The sequence below is a fragment of the Hypoxylon trugodes genome, assembly GCF_022578975.1.
Source record: "Hypoxylon trugodes strain CBS 135444 unplaced genomic scaffold F4822scaffold_5, whole genome shotgun sequence".
In the NCBI taxonomy this organism is placed as follows: domain Eukaryota; kingdom Fungi; phylum Ascomycota; class Sordariomycetes; order Xylariales; family Hypoxylaceae; genus Hypoxylon; species Hypoxylon trugodes.
Genome location: NW_026250020.1, coordinates 2602496 through 2620527, shown reverse-complemented (window position 1 = coordinate 2620527; position 18032 = coordinate 2602496). Strand labels below are relative to the sequence as shown.

At 46.7% G+C, this 18032-nt stretch overlaps 5 protein-coding genes across 5 annotated transcripts; 4 read left to right on the top strand and 1 right to left on the bottom strand.

Annotated features, from left to right (window-relative positions):
- Window positions 1-1702: 1702 nt before the first annotated feature.
- On the top strand, window positions 1703-3933 carry F4822DRAFT_429567 (uncharacterized protein; the record flags this gene model as incomplete). The annotated part of the gene is made up of 3 exons (XM_051461125.1): window positions 1703-3154; window positions 3207-3710; window positions 3832-3933. 3 exons carry the CDS (start codon window positions 1703-1705, stop codon window positions 3931-3933), a joined length of 2058 nt encoding a protein of 685 aa, XP_051314725.1.
- Window positions 3934-7009: 3076 nt separating this feature from the next.
- F4822DRAFT_263225 (sugar transporter) lies at window positions 7010-9525 on the top strand. Its single transcript, XM_051454607.1, has 8 exons — window positions 7010-7327; window positions 7391-7544; window positions 7611-7738; window positions 7814-8118; window positions 8166-8350; window positions 8410-8731; window positions 8801-9126; window positions 9196-9525. The coding sequence occupies exons 1-8, from the start codon at window positions 7124-7126 to the stop codon at window positions 9378-9380; spliced, it is 1809 nt and encodes a 602-aa protein (XP_051314724.1). The 5' UTR covers window positions 7010-7123; the 3' UTR covers window positions 9381-9525.
- Window positions 9501-11773, bottom strand: F4822DRAFT_404461 (DUF382-domain-containing protein). Its single transcript, XM_051458205.1, has 2 exons — window positions 11444-11773; window positions 9501-11391 (listed from the first exon to the last, which is right to left on the bottom strand). Exons 1-2 carry the CDS (start codon window positions 11516-11518, stop codon window positions 9670-9672), a joined length of 1797 nt encoding a protein of 598 aa, XP_051314723.1. The 5' UTR covers window positions 11519-11773; the 3' UTR covers window positions 9501-9669.
- Window positions 11774-12032: 259 nt separating this feature from the next.
- Window positions 12033-14735, top strand: F4822DRAFT_404460 (TPT-domain-containing protein). The gene is made up of 2 exons (XM_051458204.1): window positions 12033-12839; window positions 12904-14735. Exons 1-2 carry the CDS (start codon window positions 12402-12404, stop codon window positions 14209-14211), a joined length of 1746 nt encoding a protein of 581 aa, XP_051314722.1. The 5' UTR covers window positions 12033-12401; the 3' UTR covers window positions 14212-14735.
- Window positions 14736-14960: 225 nt separating this feature from the next.
- F4822DRAFT_404458 (ATP synthase beta chain mitochondrial precursor) lies at window positions 14961-17200 on the top strand. The gene is made up of 7 exons (XM_051458203.1): window positions 14961-15058; window positions 15153-15297; window positions 15390-15411; window positions 15492-15577; window positions 15637-15679; window positions 15736-16290; window positions 16344-17200. Exons 1-7 carry the CDS (start codon window positions 15048-15050, stop codon window positions 17033-17035), a joined length of 1554 nt encoding a protein of 517 aa, XP_051314721.1. The 5' UTR covers window positions 14961-15047; the 3' UTR covers window positions 17036-17200.
- Window positions 17201-18032: the final 832 nt, after the last annotated feature.

The window sequence follows — 18032 nt, the reverse complement described above, 5'->3', positions numbered from 1 at the left end:
CATTGATACTACACTTAGATGTGTCGCACCAAGCTTCTCGATGAGTGCGAACTAAGTATAAGAGAAAATATTATCTTCGGCCTCGCAACTTCCGCGAATTCTCACTTTGAGAGAAATTGTTACAATGAAGCTTAGGAAAGAGACAAACAGGGAACCTTACCTATATGATACATGACGTATCTTCCATCTACATATATGTATTTGCGATCTAGGCACCTGGGTACATGGATTGTTCATCGAAGACCAGACTACACCTTGATGGTGGTTACACAACTACTTACCACACGTATAAATATACGACAAGTAACATTGACCTCCTGCCGCCGATATTGCACCAATTATTTCCTTCCATGTTGCTCCTAATTAAATATATATAATCGTACAAATATCGAATATCGACTGTGTTCGTCTGTCGACTTGCCGCCGTGCGTAAGTAACTGCTTGAAAAGATATCCGAATGACTACCTACTCTTTTAATAAAATACGGCGTTGATGGTCCAAAACGGCACCTAGTTAGATAAGTCAATCATTAAGTTCTTCGGAACGAACATATTGATAAAAATCTTGGGGACCCCGATCCCCAACTCAAATAAATAAGTACACTAACTTCTTTAAGTTCAACACTAAAATACAGTTCCTACACATGCATGTATGGATGTCCACTATATGCAACTTGTGGTAGCTGCATACATGTAGCGAGTACTTTAATAAATGAACATAAATAAATCGATTCCATTTTGAGTTTAAGTTGGCTGGTGCAGAAGTTTCAATGTCGAAAAACCCCGACATAAGGGGTAATTACCTATGTGGATCGGCGAGTAACGGTCGCAAATAGTTTGTGGCTTACACGCTTGCTTGCTTGATATAAGTTTTTTTTTTTTTTTCTTCCCTCCTTCCTCCATAGACAGGGGGGGTCCGCCATAAAAGGTGCGACCGTAGCCACACATTTCCTTGGATTTCATTAACCCCTGCAGGGTTCTGGCGTCTCGTCTCTTGACCAACTTGGTTAGTGAGAACGCGTCGACGGGTTCTTCCACTTTTCACGCCTCGCATCGCGGACACATACTCAATCATACACATCACATGCCCTCTCGGCTCACCCTTCTATAGTCGCATTTTTTTATTCAATATTCACGACCTTTATTACGACTTCATGCGCTGGTGGCCTGGCGGCTTTTGTCGCTGATTTCTTCTCTTGCATGTAAACAATCCGGCCCGTAGCCACTCACGCATACAACGCATCTGACATTTCACATCTGATTTGCTTGCTGCTGCATATCGATATTTCTCACAATAGCCGTTCATTTTTTTTTTATTTTTGATCGTCATCCCCGGATTTGCGCCTTTGCTATTCCGCCTTGCCATCACTTCAACTTTACACATTTATAACATACACTGATTGGTCCTCGACACTGGGGACATCAATAATGCTAGCCCAATTTCTGTAATACTTAATTGGTTGCGTCGAAAGGCGCTGCCTCCTACTCGTACGGGCACGGGCACACCCATCTACCTACTTCGTGCCTACCTAGGTACATACCCACGTAGGTATCTACTAAGGTATTGCTTGTGGCATTAAGCAGGAGGTCGTCCGGCGGCTCTCATAAGGTGGTTGTCCGGCAATATCCGACCTCATCCGTTCTATCTTTAGTGCAGGAGGCCACAACTTCGTGGCGAGCTGCGCCGATGTTCTCCTTTAGAGATGGCGACCATCACCCCATACAAACGCGAATTACCTTTACTTCACAGGGCCTGGAAAACTGCCATCGATCATCTCTCTCCATACAATATGGGGATCAAGTTGTCTTCGACGAACGGTGACAATGCTGTTAGCGACGACCACGTTCCGCGCGCTGCTAAGAGACGGCGCCTCACTGATAGCTCCCCCGAGGCTATTCTGAATAGTGCTGTGAGTCACATATTACCCGAGGGTGATGATGACTTTGAAAAAGCTCTGCGCGTTGAAATCCTTCAGATCGCCCATAAGGACAACTCTAACCCGAAAATTAACAACTTGCTTGATGGCACGGGGTCCCCTACCAAAAAGGATAATCCGACTATTCGAGTTCGCTGCAAGTTGAGCATCTTCCGCTGGAGGGCTACTGCCGGGGAAGTCCGTATACTCTACTGTGATAGCCAGTTATGCAATTTGAAGATGTTTCGAGATTCGGATGGCATTTGTCGCAGGGCTAGGATCTATTTAAATTCACCATTTCATATACCGGCGCAAAAAATTTACGTCGAGCGAGAAGACGACAATGGGTTCGATTTATCCGATGATTACTTGGTTCAAGCCGAATTAGAGTCAGCGGGTGATCCTAATTGGCCACCCGTCGATCTACTACCAAGGGAAGAAATTCATGATATGCCCTCGAGCCATCCGCAGCATTGGGTTCTATCGTCTCGGTTTAATTACAGATTTGAGAAGCCCCGGGCCTCCGTACCTGTTCAGATTAGGAAACGGGTTGGTACTGAGCCCACCACCCTCGATTTGATAATGGATATGGATCTTCGATGGTCAACATGTCATAGAGCGGGTAGCACCACCGAAGTTGAGGCTTCCCCTCCAGAAGTCAAGCCATCGATCCCCAATGGCACTTTAAAACCGTTAACAAATGGTCACATGAACGAGAGAGTAGACAATGCGGAAAACGATCCGCCGAAAGATGATCAGGACGTCTTGATGGATGACGACGAAGATCACGAAGAGGCAGCAACTCCCAGTCGTTCATTGAGAACGAGGGGGAAGCAAAATTATAACCTAAAACTCCTGAGCGACAAAGCGAGGGGCAAAGAAAGGAAGGAGCAGAAAAAACAGCGTAAGTTAGCAGATACTAGAAACCAAGCGGGCCAGATTACGTGGATCCTCCCCCACACTGGCGAAATCGCACTGAAGAATCTTCAATGCATAAGATGCTTTGCGGTTCATTCATCCATGGGTCAGCTAGAAAAACACGTGAGAATTCATCCCGAATTTAAGTACGAGTTTGATTCAAGCTCTTCCCGCATATGGGTCTCTCAACACGGCCAAGTGATCCGTCGTCGTTCAAGCTCTCTATTGGAAGTTCAGAGTTCAGAGGGCGCCGAAAGCGACTCAGACGACGATATGTCATTAGATGACCAAAGAACTCTCACACAACCAAGGTCCTCACAAGTGAGTAGAAAATATGCCTTGAAACCCGTTAATATGCTAACCTAATATAAAGCCAATGTTCTCAACTGGGCCAAAGGATCCAAGGCAGCGAGTTCCCAACAACAAGCAGCCCATGTATGATCGTCTCAGCAAAGCGTTACTTGAACCCGGAAGCTTGGTCGATCCGCCAGAGATCGACGACGGTTGGTTAGTCCAAAAACATCGAGATATCATTCGAGATTACAGCGATGTCCACCCAGATGAGAAGGAGTATATCGCAGAATGGGACGCCTTCGTGAATAGGGAATGCGTGACTTCTGAACCCCACTTGCAGATTGTTTATCTCAAATTCGTTCAGGAAAAGGCGGCATGGTTAGCTGCTACTCAGAGTCGGATGACAGAATTTTCAAAGCATCTAAGCTACCTGAAGGCACGAAATTCTCTAGCTGAATCGACAATCGCTGAAGCCCTAGCAATCATGCGACAGGTAAAACCTCAGAAGCGCCCTGAGCCGACTGAAACGACGAAACCACCATCTCCGAGAACCGAATATCGCAAGTCAGCGTCAGGATGCGCTGTATGTGGACAACCAGTCCGCGGCCCGTCTACGTTAATCTGCTCTAATTTAGTTAGTATTTTTGCTATTACTAAGTCCCTCCTAGATCGGTTTTATGAAGCATTCGACTAACAATTTACAGGATTGCGACACACCTCTTTATCACGTTAATTGCATCCAACACGACGCAAAGGTTCCAGTAAAAAACCGCAACTGGCGCTGCAATGGTTGCTGTGGGGATTAAAGGAGGTATTTTTTACGCGAAAGTTGCAATGCTTTCAACCCGCCTCCAACTCACATTGAAAAATGTAGAGCCTAGGAAAATGAGCGGATTCAACTCACCTGCATTCAAACAACCTAGAAACGATTGCTGTACTCCAGGGGTGGTATTGGCTCCACCATCTAAGAGCATGGCGCAGGGCCTATCAACAATAATACAATCCCAAATCATCTGGTCACAGTCGCCATTTGAGAAAGCCGCAACAACAGATCTGGGGGCTCTATGTAAGCTACATTATACACACTGCTGCGTTTCTGATGCCCTCTCAGAAAGGGATCCTTTCAATATTCCAGGATCGTAGCCTATAAATAATTTATTACAACACAAATTAAGACCATTCAAGAACGCAACGTCTCATTGTCGCACCTCCGTGATAGAGAAATCAATCAGTAAGCCCCTTTAAATGATGTCAGTAACTAATCATGTCCTTGATTCGATACGATTCGCATTGAATAATACGCTATTCCCGTAAACGTCTTGTTCACGATTCTACTTGTGTGTCCACGAGTATTTCCCCAAACCCACACGCCAAGAACTTCTATGAGTCTACGTGAATATATAAGTTATAGATGAGACCGCAATTTGTAAAATTCTAAGCCATATTTTCATTGAGTACGAAATATTTGATATTTCGATAAACCAAGTAAAATGTCTTCATTTTATGTCCGTCAGGTTTATTTCTAAAAAAAAAGCTATTTTCAATCTCATCCTTAAATAAAAGGTCCAGCACCCGCTGCCCCCTCTCTTTTCTCCTGCGGCAGATTCTTCGTGACTAATTGTACACTCCGGTCTATCACTCCCCTAGTCATGGGACAGCCTTACACACTCATAATCGAAAAGTTTTCAATTCCTCAGACCAAAATACACCGAGATGATACTCCCAAAGTCAGAACACAAGTAATAATGAAGGACCAAGGAAGCCGAGTCATGTCCAATGTTGTTCTTGATTTGACTTCCCGGACTCGAAAAGGGTTTTATTATTTAACCTAGAACAACCTCTATAACTTTTGAACATTTTCTAACCACATATCATCAACCCAAAGAAGCCTGCTCTCGCCACCCAGATAGTATCTAAGACCCGACCCAACGACAACACACAAGACCCTCCTGCCACCATGTCGCGAAATACCCTTTTTGCCATCTTCTCCGTTCTTCTCTCGATAGCTCTCTGCAACGCTGCACCGGTCGGGGTGCAGTCAGTTATCCTGAAGAGAGAGCTAAGCGAGGGAGGGAAAATAGCTATTTACTGCGTTGGAGTTATGATCGGAATCGGTCTACTTACCTTTGTTTGCAGGAAGATCCTCAACCATCTTGACCGTCTCGAAAGGAGGTGATTCAAGGATGGCTTATCACTGCTGTTATGAACAATCTAGTCGGGGGCCTAAGTCACTTGTACCGTTATTCTCATCTCAAGTCCTGACACTCGAAAGCACTTTTTTAATTACATAGGTACCTACTTAACACGTTACGATTTATTTTCCCATTCGTCTTTTTCAATATCATTCTTCCCACTAATTAAACCTCACAACCTTCTCATCACCCAACACCATCCGAACGAGAATAACGAACACGAAATCAACACCTTACGAAATCTCCCAATTTTACTTCCACGATGTTGAGGAACCTTTTCTTGGTCGCCCTATTCGCCCTCGGTTTAGTAGCTGCCTGCAGCGCAGCACCAGTCGGTACTCAAGGAGTAATATCACCAAGATCTATCACGCCCGTCACGATAGGGGTAATTGCTTCAGGATCAGTGATTATACTCCTTATACTCTTTTTATGTTGCTGCGGGTTCGTCAAATACGTCTAATTACCCGACAATCACTTTTTGTTGCCCTTTCAGGGATCATAGATGTTAGAAGAGTTGGCGAGGAAGTATTCAATACGCTTTATTCGGTACGGGTCAAATCACGAAGGGATATTGTTTAGGCGTCTCGACAACTTCGAGGTACACCACCAACAAGATCACCACAATGTGTCGGGGCGTACGGTGCAGGCATGCAAGGTTCGATGGAGCATAAACTATGGTAGACAAAAGGGGGATTTTGGAGTTCAGCGATCCATTCATGCAATAGAATATTTTGATCTAAAAGGGGCTTCAGTGAATCTGCCGTGTATATAAGTCTATGTCATATTTCTTGAAAACATCCCTTGAGGGAGCCATAAATAACATCTGCATTTGCCGTCACTCCCTAGGCGCAATAATTGATATTGATTTGGATGCTTGGGAAATGTTGTCTTGCAGAAGTAAAAAAGGAGACTGGCTGTATCTACATCAATTTTCTCAAACCCCTATATTTAAGCCGTCTTAAACCGCTATAGGGGCGTTTTGTGGCGCGCCCTAGCCTATGCGAGTACCCGGGATAGGTATTGTATCGCTACCTAGGTACTTATAGTCTTCCCGAAACTCGTGCAATGAAGCTGAACGCAATGTTGCCGTCCCGATTACTTTCAAGGCGAAAGTGATCAGCCTGCTAACATTTAATTGATATTAAAGATCATCGCACACTTACATAGGAATACTATCACATGACCAGTATCATAGCGAATATATTAATAAGACTGGGGAGGTGTACTTAATATCCGGGTTGGAGAGTTAGGTCCTTGTTCTCGAACCTCCCCTTTTAGGCAGTGATCGGACTCCAAATACGTGCCCCCGGACCGCCTCGAACAGGAAAAGCTCACGCTGTACTCCAAACTCTACCGATGTCGTGGGATCCCAACGCTGTAAGATGAATGGGTCGTACCCCGCATCCGAGGGCGTACAGGATGCTGTGCCGCTCGACCCAATCACCGGAGTTTTTAGCTTGCTATGATAACGACCTACAGGTTTGGTTTGGTTTTGTTTTTTTTGTTTCCGGGGGGAAGGTGGTTGGTTGGCTAGACCGCGGGAGGTGGCATTGTATCTTCGCCTAAGGGATGGCATGGTGGTAACGTTGCGGGGTATGTCTATTACGAGCTGCTGGGTAATACGATGGCGCTCGGGAGCTGACGGTAGGGCTTTACCTAGGTTTGATCGGTTCGGTTCGTCAAACAGCGACAAAGGAAATTTAATAGACAACTCAACTCCTCGTGCTTATAGAAGACAAAGACAATCGAGCTTCTACTCATGCCTCAGATTCAGTGATTGTTGCTTTGGATAACTGCGACTAAGATGGCTCAGCAGGGAGGTCGACCATCTCACGTAGTGGAAGGGGATGAGAAAGTTCAACCGGAGTTGCGACAAGACGTTACTAGTGGTGAAGAACGCGACTCGGAAAAGGGCCTCGGGAATGAACATTCGCGGGACGATGGGCAACTTACTCAGATTGATCCGGCTATCGCCAGCCGCATTGCAGCAAACGTCGACGATTTCATGGTGAGCCTCTTACCCTTTTTGAAATCGATTTGGCGGGATAAGGGAATACTAACTCCAATGCAGACACTCGTAAATGAGGCAAATGAAGCGAACGAAAGGGAGCGAGGCATGAAACTTTCGCAAGCCTTCAAGATCTACCCCAAAGCCATCGCTTGGTCTATGATTCTCTCCTCATGTCTCATAATGGAAGGGTTCGGGACGGCAGTGGTTGGTTCATGTAAGAAATTTGCTTATTACTACCAGCACTTTGACGTGTGTGGCGTCGATATATTAACTCCGACAGATATTTCGTACCCCCCATTCCGCGATAGGTTCGGCACACAAGCCCCCAACGGGGACTATCAAATTTCCGCAAGTTGGCAGAACGGCATTGCGGGTGCAACCAATGTTGGTGAAATTATTGGACTTCAGGTATAACGTTTTCTGAACTACTGAACTCTTGAAAGTATTGGATGTCATTTACTAATGTGGAATATGCGATCATAGATCGCCGGTGTTTTGTGCGAACGCTGGGGTTACCGATATACGCTTCTTGTCGCATTGATCGCAGTTACCGGTTTCATTTTCTTCCCCTTCTTCGCTGATAGCCTTGCTGTTTTTCTTGTGGGTGAACTATTCCAAGGAATAGCATGGGGTATCTTCCAGACTATGACTGTCGCCTATGCGGCTGAGGTTTGTCCCGTTCCCTTGAGACATTATCTCACCAGCTACGTCAACCTCTGCTGGATCATCGGTCAATTTATCTCTTCAGGTGTGCTCGTTGGGCTTGAGAGTCGACAAGATGAGTGGGGGTAAGTTTGAAGCTATTTAATGGGCGTCTCTGTACTAATTTTCTCAGATACAAAATCCCCTTTTCTCTACAATGGGTCTGGCCGATCCCTATTGGCATTGGTACATATCTCGCGCCGGAATCGCCTTGGTGGTGTGTACGACACGGCTATAAAGAACGAGCAGAGATATCGTTGAAACGGCTGGCTAGAAGCTCTGGGTTTTCCCAACGCGATGCTGATGCGGCGATGGCCTGTAGGTTTCATGAATACCAGAATCATCCCTGTCCAGCTGCTAATGTGGGTATTTGGTAGTGATGGTCTACACGGACGAAATGGAGAAGCAAGTTTCTGAAGGAACCACGTACTGGGACTGCTTCAAAGGAATCGACCTTAGGCGGACCGAGATCGTCTGTGGGATCTGGATCGCGCAGACCATGTCCGGTACAGCAGTCGGTGGGCTATCATCCTACTTTTACCAACAAGCCGGTATATCAGATTCGGACTCATTCAAGCTCAATTGGGGACAGAATGGCCTCAATTTCGTTGGGACTGTTGCAGCTTGGTTCATACTGAATAAGGTTGGACGAAAAACGTTGGTCCTTGGCGGGATGATTGTGATGTTTGTCTTGCTCATGTGAGTGGTTATACGCAGCTTACCTAGAAACGCACATCTAAGTGGTACATTGGCTAACTACGTCCGCAGTATCACCGGTTTCATGGGCATTCACACACCACCTAGCACGGCAGAAGCCTGGACGGCTGGAACGATGGTCCTTCTTCTCAGTGCCGTAGCAAACTTCTCCATCGGCCCCGTGGTATACACCATCGTATCTGAAATTCCATCAACGCGGCTCCGTGCTAAATCCATCATTCTCGCCCGCAACGCTTACAACGCCATCAACATCGCCTTCATCAACGTCGTATCCTACCGCCAGCTCAACCCCGCTGAGTGGAATTGGGGCCCCAAAGCTGCCTTTTTCTGGGCTGGTACCAATGCCATATTCACGGCATGGGTCTTCTTCCGTTTGCGTTCGTATACCCTTTCCTTTTTATATCCTAAAGATATCTCCACAGTCGATATATACTAACTACAAATAGCCGAGACTAAAGGACGAACCTATGCTGAAATCGATATCCTTTTCGACAACAAAGTACCTGCTCGTAAATTCGCAGTAACCAAAATCGAAACCTTGGTTCAGGGAACTGAGGGCGCGCAAAAGGAACAGGCCGATCTTATTAGCAGGGCTGCCACGAATACAGAGGGGAGAACCGTGGGCGACTAAGGAGGAATAATGACTGCAACTCCTGAGCCGAGCTTCGTCTGAACCAAGATGTATATCGTATGCGAATTGAAGCTATATAGTCGGTTAAATCAATGGACTTTTATTTGACAGTCGCAAAGTGCATATAAATCATTTATAAGTGAACTGCGTCGTGGGGGTTGATGATTATTGATTTGAATTCACTCCCCAAAGGTGGCCCTTTTTGCACCATCCACCGTTCCCATTGCAAGTATACACTAATAAGTACACGTCAATTCAACGCCAGCCCTAGCCCAAAAAGCTCGCCAGCCTAGAACCTGTACTTCTTCCTTTCGTCTCTCTTCTCCTCATCTCGCTTTAGTCTCTTACGGCTCTCGTTTGCAATCATCTCGTCGAGGCCTTCTTCTCTCCTCCAATTAGCACCAACGCCCTCTTCACGTCGGCCTTCCTCAAATTTCTTCTTCATTTCGTCCTTGCTGATACCATCTACTAACGCATCCGGATCGAAAGACACATCCACATCACCAGGCTTCTTGCGTTTTCTACTGCTATCTTCGTCTTGACCGAGAACGCGCATGTCACCCCCAGCATTCTTGAGATCATACATGCGATCACTGCCGAAGAAACCTTCTGCTCGGGCCTGCTTCTCCTGGATGACCGTGTAAGCCGCACGAGGGTGCGTGGAATCTTCAGTCTCATATCCACGGCGAGACTTTCGCAGATCCAACTCTCCGGCCACGGATTCAGTGGCTGTGCCGTATTCTGTTGGTACGCTACTGACCAAACCGCCGGGAGTTTCCATTCCAGACGGAGTCTGCAAGCCCGCACCAACGTCTTCTTCATCCTCGTCTTCCTCTTCGTCCTCATCTTCTTCCTCTTCCTCGGACTCTTCCTCGGGTTCTTGGAGTTCACCCCATGGCGTGCGCTCGATAGGTTCGCCGGGCGGTGGCGCCGTTTGAGAGGGTTGCATGATACCAAAGATATCACCTCCATATAACGGTCGGTTGTATTCATCCACGGGCGGCTTACCATAGCATCCGGGGTTGAAACCCCATTGAGCGCCCGATGGGATCGGGGCGTTCAGTCCAGGAATTCGGAGAGAGGGATAAGAAGGCGGGGGCCCGAATCGTTGCTGGTTGATAAGCCATGGTGGGGGGGCGCCAGGAGGAATACTTAAAGCTTCCTTAAGAGGATCACTAAGCTCGCCAGGCCGAAGGTGTCGTAAATCTGTCTCATACTCCTTGCCTTCGTAGTAAACCTCACCGAAACGCGTCAGTTGCGGTTTGCTTTGGAATCTGAAGAAGGCATCGTAAAGCTTCTGGTAGTCAATATCCAGCTTGCCCATTTTCGGTTGTACCCTTTCGCGTTGCTTCTGCTTCAGAGACTGCTCTGCTTGCTTTTCCAATACAGCATCTCTCATCTCTGAAATACCGGTATCCGCGATGAACTTAGGTAACTTAAAAGCAGGCTTCTCGATACCGCGCTTGGATGAAAGATACTCGCGTTTTAGTGACCAATGCGAAGGCACCGGAACCACGTTTCGTTGCGCCTTGATTTGTACCAACAATCGCGGATCCGACGATGATGTATCATGCCATTCCACTACTTCGGGTTTCCTCACCAATGCTTTCAGTTCTGCAATAGAGAGCTTGTTGAGCATCTTCCGCTTCTTTTTAGAGAGCTTAGGTTGGGTATTCCTTTCGTCCTCTTCATCGGGTATTTCGTTGTCGTCGTCAAAAAACACTTCGCCCTGGTTTCCGGCGTTGGCCTCTTTCGCGATATCATCTTCTTCTCTTGATACGCCAAACTTTGTGAAGATATCCTTGTACATAGAATAGGCAGGGTCTTCGTTGTCAAGGTCAAATTCGTCGGTAGGTTGAGTGGGACCATCGGCGGGTGTTTTATCTGATGCGGCAGGCTCCTTTACTTCGAGTTCCGCTGAAGAGGCATTTCCATCGGGCGCATCTTTCTCTTGATTCGATTCATCCTCGCTCGGTTCAACTTGGGGGGTACCGTCGGCCGTAGATGTTTCCTGGATAACATGAGTATTTAGGAAAACGCGAATCAAATTTGACATAACTTACATCTGTCTTTGCTAGCTTATCTGCCTTCTTCTTTGCGCGTCGCTTCTGGTTCTTTGTCATCTTAGGGGCGGCCATCTTGTCAATATGGTTGGGCGTACGCCTCTCTCTCGCTATAGTTCTATGTCTATGCGGCGATTCAAGCGCGACGGCCGGGCTATCCCCAAATGAAAGGGGAAAAGAAAATTAGGTACTTCAGAATGTTTGGTGTTATTGATGGGGGATCGGCGATGACAAGACGATAAAATTAGAAGAAAAGTGAGGTGTGGGATGAAGATAGTGAGTGACAAGGCTGATGATTAACAATTCGTTCACATTTCCAGCACGCGACTTCGAAAACTTGAGGTCGAGCCTGCAAAGCTAGAGCTTCTAAGCCACACCAAGCCAAAGAGCCCCATATTTTATATTTGAGTTGTGGCGCAAACATTAACCGGTGGGCGCCGTCATTTTAAATTTAGCTACTAAGGGTAGGTACGAAATACGTGCATGATAACATGTAAGCCGTCCACTAGCGTCCTCTGCTTAAATTGATAAGGGACCAAGCGTCGCGGCGGCTCTTGGCAATTTGTTACGTTTTGTTACGTTTCGTTACGAAAGACTCTCCCAAGTTTTTTCAATCGCGTCAGTCAGCCAGTCATTTTAACAGGGGTCGCCACGCGGCAGAAGTCAGACCCTCCCTTTATTACCTACATCGGTATAGAGAGGTCTTTTTTTTCATGATTACAATCTGATACGATACTGTACCACCCAAGCCTGATATCCATAACTGCCGGCCAGCGATCTTGAGGATTTTCATCATCGTTTCTATCTCACCCCGGATTTCGAGATTCCCCAGATTCGTATCGTACGTTCCGAAGCAATGGTCTTGTAAATTCCCCTTTTTCGAGTCTTTGCGCGTTGCTCCTTTGTCGCTCGTTACACCCCTACCAACCCGCACCGCAAACTCAACTAAAGTCACACGATGCCTCATTCAACGAGCTCCGGCTCCTACGCCCGAGATCCCTCCGTCCCGCGACCCAGCGCCAAGAATCCGGATGACTATGAAAGCGACGCCGGTTCCGGTCTTGAGAAATTCCCAGATCATATCGACTCTCCTGCAATGCGCGCCAATGGTGCAAGATCATCAAGTCCCGCCGGATTAAACGCATATGGTATCGGATTGAGTGGAGGGGCTCAGATTAATGGAGATCGCTGGCAACCACGAAGAGACCTTTCTGCATCTCGGGGTGTAAGATTTGGTTCTCCATTGGGTCCGTCGGCTGGTGTCCCTCGAGGTCATGGACGACAGAAGAGCATTAGTGAAGCCTTCCGAACCATCAGGGATAGAAATGGCAGTGTTAGCCAGAATGCGCACGAGTTAGCAGATGCACTGCGGGCACCTATATCCCCTAAGCTCATTGTATGTCATGTGAACATCATCACAACTTGCCAATCATGTACTGACATGGCATGCGTAAATCTAGATCCTCTGCATAATGTGGTACATGTCCTCTGCCCTGACCAATACATCTTCGAAATCGATCCTAAATGCATTCGATAAACCTGCCACCTTGACCATGATCCAATTCTTCTTGGTCGCCTTTTACTGCATTACTTCTTCATGGCTGGCATCTGTATTCCCGACCCTTCGAGAGTCGATCCCAGCCTTGAAGAACCCCATTCGATATCCATCTAGAGATGTTATCACAACTACTCTCCCACTAGCGGCGTTCCAGATAGGTGGACATCTACTAAGTTCGACAGCGACCTCTAAGATTCCGGTTTCTATGGTCCATACCGTAAAGGGGCTTTCACCCCTATTTACTGTTTTCGCCTACCGATTCATCTTCAACATTCGATACCCGAAAGCGACATATTACTCCTTGATACCGCTCACCTTAGGTGTGATGCTAGCATGCTCCTCCAACCATTCTTTTAAGGGAGAGATACTTGGAATCATCTATGCACTACTTGCAACCATCATCTTCGTCACACAGAACATTTTCTCGAAGAGACTATTTAACGAAGCTGCCAAAGCAGAAGCAGACGGCCAATCAGCAAAATCCCGCAAGCTTGACAAGCTTAACCTTCTGTGTTATTCCTCTGGGCTAGCTTTCCTCTTGACATCGCCGATATGGTTCTGGAGTGAAGGCGTCGGTCTCGTGAGAGATGTCTACCATGATGGTTCAGTGGATCTTTCCACACATCCAAACAGCTTTGACCACGGACGACTAACACTTGAGTTTTTATTCAACGGCACCTTTCACTTCGGACAAAATATCTTGGCATTTGTCTTGCTATCGCTTGTGTCTCCAGTCACTTACTCAGTCGCATCATTAATCAAGCGGGTGTGGGTTATTGTGGTAGCGATATTGTGGTTCCGCAACCCTACAACCCCAATTCAAGCAGTGGGTATTACGCTGACATTCCTTGGCCTCTATCTGTACGACCGAACAAGCGATAGCAACAAAGCCGATCGCCGCGCACGTTTCATGAGCCAAAATACACGAGATCAGCCATTGCTACCCCTCAACACCAATCAAGGACCCGCGGGCTCAGCCGTGCAAACGCCACAAGTATTCGAGAGCCCGATGCCTGTATCTAACGGATCGACACCTCACCCGTATACTAATGGTTATTCTACGCAAACAAGCGGTGGTACCGAGGACTTTAAGAAAAGTGATGACGTTGGCAAGGGGCGACAGAGAGGGAGCAGCAATGCAGCTTGGTTACCGCCTGGTACCAAGCAAGAGGAGACTTGGAGATATGAGGATAGGGTTAGTGTTCGATAAGTAATAGGCTCCCTTCACTCAGGGTCAACAAAGACAGATAGGTTATGACACATCGGAGGATACGTATAGAAGGGCGAATCTTTTTTCTTTGCAACGAGGGATGAACAGTGCTAGTGCATCTAGGCTAATGAGGAGCTGCCGTCGCTGTCGTCATCTTGTACATAAAATGTTAAGGATTAAGGGCTAGGAACTTCATGGCATAAAGTGGACAGGAGTTGGAATGCGACTGATTTTTCAATTGTCTATATAAGAACATCATCTTGCAAGTTAATGGCGTGTGGTCCTTTTGCACGGGAGTTAAAGGTTTAGATATTCTTGTAAGGGGCATAGAATACCAGCTTCATCCTAGACTGGATCTAGATTGGATCGAGTCGGTTATCTTGGGGAATAGACATAGAAGAAGGTGGATTTGGTACGTTTGAGCTTATATACTCGCATGAAGTATATTTATGAGCTTAATAGCTTTCTGTAAATAATGTTAAAAGCCAATTGCTTAAATTTAACTCCTGGAATAACCGTTGAAAGCTTGTTACTTTAATTTTCCAAGCTCTCTTCCTGGTCTAGTGTGATTGAGGCTAGCTAGAAAGAAGAAAATCAACTCAAAGTGGAGTACAAATCGGGTTGTCGGGTGGTACCGTAAGGTCAGGTGACGTACTAAGTCACGTGTACTAGCTGGAGCAGTGGAGCTTGGCGAGTGGAATTCCAAAGTTCATCCGGGACCAAATGGCCGCCAGCGCCATTTTCACCTCGAACCTGCTTCAAATTATTTCCTTCTCTCCAGACTCATCACCTCCTCCACTCCATCCATCCTTAATCGCTCTCGGTCATCTTTCAAGATGTTCAAGAGGTAAGTAATATTATTTAGATATTCTTTTTAATACCTCCAATCCCCAATTGAGGTCAATTGAGCTGATCAAGAGTTTTTTTTACCCCGACTTTAGCGGCCTCTCCTCCTTCGCGAGAGCTACCAGGCCTGCTTTTGCCGCCCCGAGGCGCGCGGTAAGGCCAGCTCAATCTGCTTTCAGATTTCCTCTTACCAGCCGATTCGCAAGCACATCAAGTGCCGGTGATGGCAAGATTTACCAGGTGAGTTTTGGCGCAAAATAACAAATAACCGCTGGCGAAGCTTTGCCGCATAAACGGATTGACGGATCGGAGCTAATGGGATACGTAAACAGGTCATCGGTGCCGTCGTCGACGGTTAGTAAAACTCTCAATGCCTATCATAGGACTTCTCAATCGCAATTATCTATATCTATATTAACACATTATTGTTATAGTCAAGTTTGATGGCACCAAGCTACCCCCCATTCTAAACGCCTTGGAGACAAACAACCAAGGCAACAAGCTAGTCCTTGAGGTCTCAGTAAGCTTATATACCGCACAGCTGGAACTTGGAAAATATTTTTCTAACTTCATATATAGCAACATCTAGGTGAAAATGTCGTCCGTTGCATTGCTATGGACGGTAGGTCATTCTTGAAAAAAAATTTCGCATGCGATTATAAACTCACAATTTCATAGGTACCGAGGGTCTTACCCGAGGCGCCAAGGCCACTGACACTGGCGCTCCCATCACAATTCCTGTCGGCCCTGCCACTCTTGGTCGTATCATAAACGTCACTGGTGACCCGATCGACGAACGTGGACCCATCAAGACCGACAAGTTCCTACCCATTCACGCCGACCCCCCCGAGTTCATTGAACAATCCACTGCTGCCGAGATTTTGGTTACCGGTATCAAGGTCGTCGACCTGCTGGCTCCCTACGCTCGTGGTGGAAAGATTGGTCTATTCGGTGGTGCTGGTGTTGGAAAGACTGTGTTCATTCAGGAACTTATCAACAACATCGCCAAGGCTCACGGTGGTTACTCTGTCTTCACTGGTGTCGGCGAGCGAACCCGTGAGGGTAACGATTTGTACCACGAAATGCAGGAGACTTCCGTCATTCAACTCGATGGCGAGTCCAAGGTCGCCCTTGTGTTCGGTCAGATGAACGAGCCCCCCGGTGCCCGTGCCCGTGTCGCTCTTACTGGTTTGACCATTGCCGAGTACTTCCGTGACCAGGAAGGACAGGATGGTATGAGTTGTCTCCCAGGCTCCGTTACTTTATTACCTACTAACTCTGCATAGTGCTTCTCTTCATTGACAACATTTTCCGATTCACCCAAGCCGGTTCTGAAGTGTCTGCTCTGCTAGGTCGTATCCCCTCTGCTGTCGGTTACCAACCCACTCTCGCCATTGATATGGGTGGTATGCAAGAACGAATTACCACCACTACCAAGGGTTCCATTACTTCCGTCCAGGCCGTCTACGTCCCTGCTGACGATTTGACTGATCCTGCTCCTGCCACCACCTTCGCCCACTTGGACGCCACCACTGTGTTGTCCCGTGGTATCTCTGAGTTGGGTATCTACCCCGCCGTCGACCCTCTCGACTCCAAGTCCCGTATGCTCGACCCCCGTGTCGTTGGTCAGGACCACTACGACACCGCCACCCGTGTCCAGCAAATTCTCCAGGAGTACAAGTCTCTCCAAGATATCATTGCCATTTTGGGTATGGACGAATTGTCGGAAGCTGACAAGCTTACCGTCGAGCGTGCCCGTAAGATCCAGCGTTTCTTGAGCCAGCCTTTCACTGTCGCTCAGGTTTTCACTGGTATCGAGGGTAGACTAGTCGACCTTAAGGACACCATTTCCTCTTTCAAGGCTATCCTAGCTGGTGAGGGTGATGACCTACCTGAAGGTGCCTTCTACATGGTTGGTAACTTTGCGTCCGCAAGGGAGAAGGGAGAGAAGATCTTGGCGGAGCTAGAGAAGTCGTAAGGATCTAATATGGACTGCTGTTAAATAGACGCTACTAAAAAAAGAAAGGTAGTGACCTGTGTATATCTAGAAAAGGGGAGCAATGCGGTCTGATGAATTCCCTAGCTCAATCGAGTTCCTTTTGTGAGCTATATACCTTACAAATATCCACCCTAATTTCTGATATGTTATGATGTTGCTATGTCTTCGTACGTGTGTGCCGTAAAAGTAACTTTTGTAAGTCTTTCAAAGTCCCTATAACATAAGAGATGTCCGGATTCGTCGAGGATGGATCAATGAGTTCGGTCGACAATCCGCCAATTATCAACAACTTAAGAAAACGTTCTAGTTTCACTGAAGATGAGATTCTCATTCTAGAATACAATGTAGCCGCCAATACAATTCATCCAAGTCATGAAAAAGGTGAAGATTTCGCAGAGTTAATGATACTGCTCACCACTACTCAAAGTGTTTGGCCCAAGATCTCTTGTCCCAATTTAATATTACTATATTTGTGACCATGTTTCTTGAGAAAAGCTCTTCTATAGAAAATCATAGAATCTTGCCTACCCTAAGTGAAGTCCGAAAACCGTATGCTATAAATCACATAAGTACCTAGGTATCTACCTAGGGGCTCAATAGAGTCTGTGGGCCTTAATAGGCATCCTTTGTAGCGTACCTAGGTAGGTAGTATAATTCGTTTTTACCTCCTCATGGGCTATGGGGATACGAAAAGAATTATATATAATTAAAATCTGCAGTTGAGGTATGTTGCATATTCTATCAACACAGCTCAGGACAGGCGAGCTAATATTACCGTTTCAGATAAATAACAACGGTCCTCTACCCATACCTGCGGTATTTTACGTTATCCAGTCTATCTTACAGTATTCCATCGGCATACATCCTAGCTGGTACAACCCGCAGCGAGATCTAGGGACATCTAAAGAATCCGGAAGAGGCCCCTGACTATTTGATTCAGTACCACCACTCGTAGATTGCCCATAGAATCTACGCT

What these genes read in the sequence shown, in the direction of transcription:
- F4822DRAFT_263225 (XM_051454607.1), top strand. Translation starts at nt 7,124, where the DNA reads ATGGCTCAGCAGGGAGGTCGACCATCTCACGTAGTGGAAGGGGATGAG. An exon ending in GTGAAATTATTGGACTTCAG is followed by an intron (nt 7,739 to 7,813) that starts GTATAACGTTTT and finishes ATGCGATCATAG; the next exon opens with ATCGCCGGTGTTTTGTGCGA. An exon ending in ATGGGTCTTCTTCCGTTTGC is followed by an intron (nt 9,127 to 9,195) that starts GTTCGTATACCC and finishes AACTACAAATAG; the next exon opens with CCGAGACTAAAGGACGAACC.
- F4822DRAFT_404461 (XM_051458205.1), bottom strand. Translation starts at nt 11,518, where the DNA reads ATGGCCGCCCCTAAGATGACAAAGAACCAGAAGCGACGCGCAAAGAAG. An exon ending in ATAAGCTAGCAAAGACAGAT is followed by an intron (nt 11,392 to 11,443) that starts GTAAGTTATGTC and finishes CATGTTATCCAG; the next exon opens with GAAACATCTACGGCCGACGG.
- F4822DRAFT_404460 (XM_051458204.1), top strand. Translation starts at nt 12,402, where the DNA reads ATGCCTCATTCAACGAGCTCCGGCTCCTACGCCCGAGATCCCTCCGTC. An exon ending in CTATATCCCCTAAGCTCATT is followed by an intron (nt 12,840 to 12,903) that starts GTATGTCATGTG and finishes GCGTAAATCTAG; the next exon opens with ATCCTCTGCATAATGTGGTA.
- F4822DRAFT_404458 (XM_051458203.1), top strand. An exon ending in CCGTTGCATTGCTATGGACG is followed by an intron (nt 15,680 to 15,735) that starts GTAGGTCATTCT and finishes ACAATTTCATAG; the next exon opens with GTACCGAGGGTCTTACCCGA. An exon ending in TGACCAGGAAGGACAGGATG is followed by an intron (nt 16,291 to 16,343) that starts GTATGAGTTGTC and finishes AACTCTGCATAG; the next exon opens with TGCTTCTCTTCATTGACAAC.